Raw genomic sequence first — 7,526 nt, forward strand, 5'->3', positions numbered from 1 at the left:
TGTTGGTACCAAGTTTCAAACTATTTATACAAATATTTCAATGATCCTAATACCAATGGACGAGTAGAAAAATAAAAAGATGCACTTTTTCTTTTCGATGCTTTGTGCCTATTTATTTATTAATAAAAACTTCGTGTTTAATACAATTCATCAATTTTAGATTATAACACAAGTAAGAAATTTTATATAAAAATTATGTAAATAACAAATGAAAATTATTATTTTATTATTTTGTATGTAATAATAATTATATTAAAATATGATTAAATTATTTATTATTAAATTATATTTAATAATAATACTATTACAATTTAATAACAATAACAATAATCTTCTATTTTAAAAAATCCATTAAGGGTATTCGGTCATTTAAACCTTTTTCTTTATGCTATTATAATATCTATTCCATTCAATCAAACACAATAACATTATTACAGCTCGATTCCATTCTATTCAACTGAACAATTGAATTACTATTTCAGCTCTATTCCATTATAATTTTATTCCATTTCCCCAACCAAAGGTGGTTTAAAGGTTAATGGCTTTGATATTCCCACAACTACTCTCAACATTGTAGCATAAAACATTAATTAGATGACAAACGGAGATTACTATAAATTCCAAACTCAGCATTCTTAGCCTTTTTAGGGATTTACATTTAAGGTAGGGTATAGATAGGACTGTGGTAACCGTATACAACTAATTAATTTCGACTGGCTAGCTCCTATGAGGCTCCGCCTATGTGGATAGCGAGAATTTTATTAAAGAAAAAAGCACATTGCCTATAAATTGTGCAAGAAACGAACACAAATAACATACAAAAGAAAAAGAGATGGAAAGTGGAATTGATTCAAAGAGCAAAGGCGAGAAGGGAACAATCTTGGTGACCAACGACGATGGAATCCAGGCACCTGGCTTGAATGCTTTGGTTAGCGTCCTCGTTTCCACTCATCGATTCAACGTTCTTGTTTGCGCTCCTCAGCTGTACGTAAAAACACGCAATGTTTTCTTCTAGGTTTATCCTTGATTTGCTTTAAGATTGGTGAATGTTGGATATACGACTATTTTTGGAAAATGAAAAATAGTATGTGCTAATTGTAGGGAGATGTCAGCTGTTAGTCATAGTATTACATGGCGTCAACCACTTCGTGTGGAGAAAGTTGAAATGGATGGAGCCACTGCTTTCAAGGCTTCTGGTAATTTCGATGCTTCATCCCATGAATTCTACTTCATATTTTAATAGATTTATGCTTCCTTATGCGTATAATGTTTTCTTTTTGGGGGTTAGGAACTCCGGCAGATTGTGCTTCTTTGGGAGTCTCCTCGGTGCTGTTTCCATCAGTTCCTGACCTGGTAGGCTGGCACTTCCCTTAAATAGAATTAAACACGTTTTAACATGAATACGATAACATGTATGTTGAACAGGTTATCAGTGGCATCAATCAGGGCAGCAACTGTGGTTATCACACGTAAGTAATATATGATAAATTCATATGATCAAGTGCCTTTTTTTTTTTTTTTTTATGTTTTCGGTACAAGAGTTGGACCAAATTAAGTTGGGTTTGCTACAGATTTTGATCATGAAAATACTTAAATCCTGTCTATCAATAAAACTGCAGTGTTTATTCTGGTACCACTGCCGGTGCTCGAGAAGCATTCCTAAATGGCGTTCCAGCTATCTCCATATCCTACGATTGGTATTCATGAATATTTTTCACTATTTTTCCACTACAATGAAATTTCCTTTCGAATTTAAAATTTAATTGAATGGAGTGTATTTAGTTCATATTTTATATATATTTTAACATGAAATATTATTTGATGTATTGTCTATGCATAAATCTTATGCATTATCAGTAAATAATAATACGATACTTTATTATTAAATTAAACAAGAAAATATAAAGGACCTCAACAGGGGTTAAGTTAGAAATTTTGTTTAGAAGGTCGAAATTAAATTTTAATTTTTAATAGTCTATATCTTTATAATTTTAAAGGATTAAGCCAAATTTTTATTATTTTTAGGGGTCAAGTGCAATTTTACTTTTATTAATTTAAAATTTTAAAATTTTTAAAATGTCTAAATGAATAATTTTCTATTTTAGAGGTTAGACCTCTATCATCCCCTAAATACGCATACTGGACCTCAAAAAATTCTAATAATTTTATTTCAACATTATTTGTAACTATTATAAATAAATATTAATAATTTAATTTTTAAGTATCTGGGATTTTAAAGAAAACAATTATGGTCAAATAATATTTTTTTATAAGATGGTCAAATAATAACTTTAACATTGCGTTGAAATAACTAGTTAAATCCTTGATTTCTTTTCCATTTATGTTCCTCCATGCACTCTAAATTAATATTTACTTTTATCAGTGGTATTTTATTTTTATCTTTTTCCTCTTGTAGTTATGGTGGTCTTAGTTTTGAGGAATTCGAGAAGATGCTAAGGTAAAATATTTTATCTTTATTTTAATTAAGAATAAATTTTAATTTATACATGATTTTTAATATAAGATATCATACACAAAATTTTATATCTATGAAATATTAAATTTAATTCAATTTTACATAACACTAACAATATTATCTATGTGACACTATTTTCTTTTAAATATGCAAAATTGTTAATGTAATATTTTATTAAATTTAAAAAATTAAATAAATTTAAATTATTTTCACTTTGAAAAACAAATTATTTTTAGGTTTACAAAGTACAAGTTTTTTATCATTATAGCAACGTGGAAATAATTTAAATTTAATCATGTGACTTTTAGTTTAATAAAGCATCATATTAGCAATTTTCAATTAACATAATGGAAAATATGTCATATAAATAATGTGTTAGTGAAATATGAAAATCAAATCAAAATTATTTTTTGTATTTAATTATACAAAATTAAATTTCAGATATAATATTATACCTTAAATTAAATTTTATATATAATTTAATATTTATCCCTTAATTTTTTAAACTCAAAACTTGGCTAGAATATTAATTAATTTGATTTATGATTAATGAAATATTGGTTAAACTATTTATAATTAGAAATTTAAATAATAATTAATATTATTGATTGACTCTTAGTTCAATTGGTATTATTGTTATTGTAACAATTAATAAAAACATAGATTCGGTGTTTCTTAAGCATATATTATTTCTACGATGGTGTGTGATGATATATAGAAAATCACATCAAATATTAACCCTTTAAATAATAAATTATAGCCATCAAAATTAATATATAGATTTAATTTATATTTTAAACATAAATTATTTTTATAAACAAAATATTATAATAAAATGATTATAATTATTTTATTTACAATAGATTATGAAAATAAAAAAAATTCATGACTGCAACTAAATATACTTCCGCAATTTGAATCCTGGACAAACTTTTGTCCCTCCATCATTATGAAAAAGATCTTATAGGTTTAGCTTTTGATGTAGAGTAATTAAGCCTTCGCTGCTGAAAATGTTTACGGCTAAAGGAGTCATCCGTTCAGTCTTGCAAGTTATGTTCTTTAATTTTAACTGATTTAATCTTATATTACTATTTAAATTATTATTAAATTATGGTACAAAATTATATAATAATATACTAATAAAAATAATATAAAAACAAATAATATTTTGATTCAAATGGTAAAATTAAAGTATTAAAATTTTAGGTCTTATTTGATAAACTAAAAATTATATGCTAAATAAAATAAATGTTAGAAAATTAAGTATTGAATTTAAGTTATAAATTATGTTTGATACATTACTTAATTAATTAAGTAATATAATTAGATTGTTTGAATATACATTTTAAATTATAAAATATATATTCTACATTTCATATTTAATTTTAAACATTTTACTTTATTATAAACAAAAGTCAAATTTTAAATGTAAAGTTTTTATAAGATAATATGATATTAAAATGAATAAAATAAAATCAAGTAATTAAAAATATATTCCATTAAATGATAAATAATTTGTATCGGCCTATCATATTCAACATTTTATTATAGAAAATTCTATCGAATTATTTTTAGTTTCGATTATTAAACATGTGTAAAAAATAATCACTTCAATGAAAATTTTGTCTCTAAATTATAGGAACTTTTTTCATTTAGGTTCCTATTTTTTATAAAAATATACCTAAACTGATTATACTTTTAATTCAACTATTTTTTTTGTTCAAAATATTTCAACGACCAATTGAATTATTACACGAGGCAAAATTTTAATTAAAATCAAATTTCTTTTCTTTTTCTTCCTTCTCCCCTCTCCCCGTTATTCTTTTAACTGAATTCTGGTTACTCAAGGGTTGAGGCTGGGAGCAAGACTAAGATGAATTATGAGTATGAAGCTGCTGCAAAGGCTTGCTTGCCAATAATAAGTGGAATAATAGCTGAGATCAAGAACAATACTTATCCTCAAGGTTGCTTTTTAAATATGGACCTCCCCAAAGACGTTGCCAATCATAAGGTATGTTTCTTACTTGTAGCTTATAATTTTTATTTTATCATTATTCAAATTATGATACATTCATTCATGATGTAAGTGAAAATTTATATAAAAGTTTAATAAATATTGATATAGTAATTAAATATGACTTTTATTGAAATGATAAATAATAAATTTAATAAAATTTGATATAACAAATAAATAAGTGAGTTTATTAAAGATCATAATTTATTGGATTCGAATATCTTCATACGCTAGTATTTATCTAGATTTTATATAAAAGATAAATTTATCTTCAACTTAATATCTATTATATTGTAAATGTAAAAAATTTTAGTAACTTTATGATTGAGTTGGGACTCACTTGATGAGCAACACCAATTCAATCAATATATTAAATATAAACCTTATTTGAGAATGCTCAGGGTTGGAAAAGCACTTTTCCACCCTAAAAACAATGCCAAATACTTGACTTTGGGGTTGGAAGAGTGGTGGAAAAATGCTTTTCTATCCAAACATAAAAGCTAGAGTTTAGGTGTTTTTTATTTTGACTTTTCTGTTTTGAAATGCAAACTATCAAAAACTCTTATTTATATTAATTATTTAAAATGTAGTTAAAATTTTGGATTAATTTATTTTTATTTGTTTATATTAAATTATTTAAATATTATTTATTATTATAATTAAAATTTTAAAATATTTCATTTTAACTAAATTTACAAATAATTCATTGATCATAAAAATATTTAAATATATATTATGTAGAATTATATTAAATTATTTAAATATTATTTATATTAAATTATTTTTAATTTTAACATCATGTGTAAATTGGATAGTTTAAATTTTACCGTAATTTTTATAATAATGCCAAACACATTAATTTAATAAATCATACTTTTTTCACAATACTTTTTAAAGACACTTATTTCAAATCGAGCTTTTAAAAGCATTTCTTAACCCCAACAATAATGTCAAATTAACCCATAGTAAATATAATGATATCTTCTGCTCTTCCTTTACTAGAGAATTTTAAAGAAAAATTGTCATCTTATAAGTTATTTTGAGTTTTTTCGTTTATCAAATATATGATAAAAACATTTAAAAATTGAGCACACACATTAGACTTGCTCAATGGCTAGGCCATGGACAAAAATTTCACAAATTTGAAAGGAAATCAGTATTTGATAATAAAAAGCCTTTTTATTTAAATTTAATTATAAAATCTAAAAATATTACTATAAAAGAATTTTTTAATATTTTAGTAAATAAGTCACTTGCCTAAGCATGCAAGAGGATAAAAAAATGGGTTGTGATTTGATCAATTAATGGCTCTGATATTTGATGTCATGTCCACATCTTTTTAAAAGCAATCTTCCAAGCCCGGTTAAAAAATATTGAAATTTATGAAAAATAATATTTTTCATTTTTTCTTTTAGAAGAAAATAACAATTGGTGATTTATAAACATAATTTTTTTTGAGTTAAACTAGTTAAACATAAATGCTATGGCTGTTTCTTTTGAGGGATGACAAGGCTATTGCTTCCTTTACCAGCTTATATACATTGATTTTTAAAGATTTCAAGCTTTTCTTACTTTATTTTATATTTGACTCATGATGTAATTTTACAGTTCTTTTCTTTTAACCCCTAAAAGGGATACAAAGTGACAAAACAGGGGAAAAGTATGATGAAGATAAGATGGAAGCAAATTACAAGTCATGGACAACCCTCTGAAATTGAACACCATCTTTTATTCCGTAGACAAGTAAGCTCTTTAATTTCCCATTTTCTTTTTAAACATTCGAGTCAATTACACCACAAACCTCGATGGAGTTAATCCTGATTTTGAAGTTTGATGTCGGTGCAATTACCACTGGCCAGCTCATATCAATTGGGGCTTAGCATAAAATTTTTCATAGACAAGTTTAGTTTTTTTTATTCTCCAACAATTCAATCATCATCTTTATATTTTTTAAAAATAAAGAAAAATGCATGAGTTGATAATATTTGAATTTCCTATTTAAATTATATTTTTGAATGAATATTTGAATTTGAATCTATTATTCACTTTATACAAATTTTATTTAAAATTTAAATTTCTAAATTTAAACATTTACTTTGAATTTTGACATCCCATTAGTTAAAATGGACTTTTTTTTCTTGTATAGTTGAGTGGATGTCAAGTGGACATAGACGACTCAGATCACAAAAGTCTTCAAGAAGGATATGTAAGATATATAAATATACATTCAATTATTTGAGTTATAATTGTCTGTCACATCAAATATCGTACATAATTATTAAACTAAATTTTAAAACAGTAATTATTAAACTAAATTTTAAAACAGTAATGATTTGATGATTTTGGTTGAATTATAATTCAGATAAGCATCACTCCTCTGGGGATTCTCACTCATCCAGACAAGGATTGCAAGGCATACTTTGAAGATTGGCTCCCAAACCTGATTCAACAACACCAATCTCATAATCCTTTGCTGGATTAATGTTGTGGAAAGGAAATGCTGATATGAATTATTAAGGATCTACCCATCAATAGTATTTACTTTAAACTTCTTAATGTTTCGTATTTTTAAATTAGTATAATTCAGCATCAATAAAACATTATCAAACTTTACTAAAATTTTATTTTGTGATATTAATAAGGTGGTGTGCTTGCTTATCAGACTGACTAAAGAATGCTTTGTGTAACACTCCAAACTTGGCTTGGAAGTTTAAGTCGAATTTAGACGAGTTACACCAACGCATTGAAAATTGATTTTTTTTCGAGATTTTAATTTTGAAAATAAGAAATTTATTTTTATCAATTTAGGTGATTTTGTAGTTTCATGTTAGAAATTGACTAACACGGACGAAATTATCAAAAGGAAAGCAAGGCAAATCCAAGACAATTTACAAACCCGAAAGATCAATTTGTAGTTATTTCAGTGTAAAACAATCCGAGCTCCCGTATGTCGCCTGATCCTGAATCAGATCTTTTCCCATACAGGTGAAGGTAAGACAAAGGGTGAGTTACCAAGCACCGCGTACAACCAGGCTC

The 7,526-nt window shown here is 25.3% G+C and overlaps 1 protein-coding gene across 3 annotated transcripts; it reads left to right on the top strand.

Moving 5' to 3' along the window:
* Positions 1–797: 797 nt before the first annotated feature.
* LOC108455654 (uncharacterized) lies at positions 798–7,131 on the top strand. Of its 3 annotated transcripts, XM_017754192.2 has the most exons (10): positions 798–984; positions 1,102–1,196; positions 1,289–1,353; positions 1,426–1,469; positions 1,620–1,697; positions 2,417–2,458; positions 4,325–4,487; positions 6,123–6,233; positions 6,637–6,696; positions 6,853–7,131. In XM_017754192.2, the coding sequence occupies exons 1-10, from the start codon at positions 833–835 to the stop codon at positions 6,970–6,972; spliced, it is 930 nt and encodes a 309-aa protein (XP_017609681.1). In that variant the 5' UTR covers positions 798–832; the 3' UTR covers positions 6,973–7,131. The 3 variants fall into 3 exon arrangements, with proteins under 3 accessions (XP_017609681.1, XP_052875384.1, XP_052875385.1); XM_053019424.1 differs by lacking the exon at positions 6,637–6,696; XM_053019425.1 differs by lacking the exon at positions 1,620–1,697.
* The last annotated feature ends 395 nt before the right edge of the window (positions 7,132–7,526 follow it).

The sequence above is a fragment of the Gossypium arboreum genome, chromosome 9 (assembly GCF_025698485.1).
Source record: "Gossypium arboreum isolate Shixiya-1 chromosome 9, ASM2569848v2, whole genome shotgun sequence".
Taxonomy (NCBI): domain Eukaryota; kingdom Viridiplantae; phylum Streptophyta; class Magnoliopsida; order Malvales; family Malvaceae; genus Gossypium; species Gossypium arboreum.

Coding starts and splice junctions, on each gene's coding strand:
- LOC108455654 (XM_017754192.2), top strand. CDS start 833: ATGGAAAGTGGAATTGATTCAAAGAGCAAAGGCGAGAAGGGAACAATC. Junction 1,698..2,416: donor ATCTCCATATCCTACGATTG/GTATTCATGAAT, acceptor TTCCTCTTGTAG/TTATGGTGGTCTTAGTTTTG. Junction 6,234..6,636: donor ATCTTTTATTCCGTAGACAA/GTAAGCTCTTTA, acceptor TTTCTTGTATAG/TTGAGTGGATGTCAAGTGGA.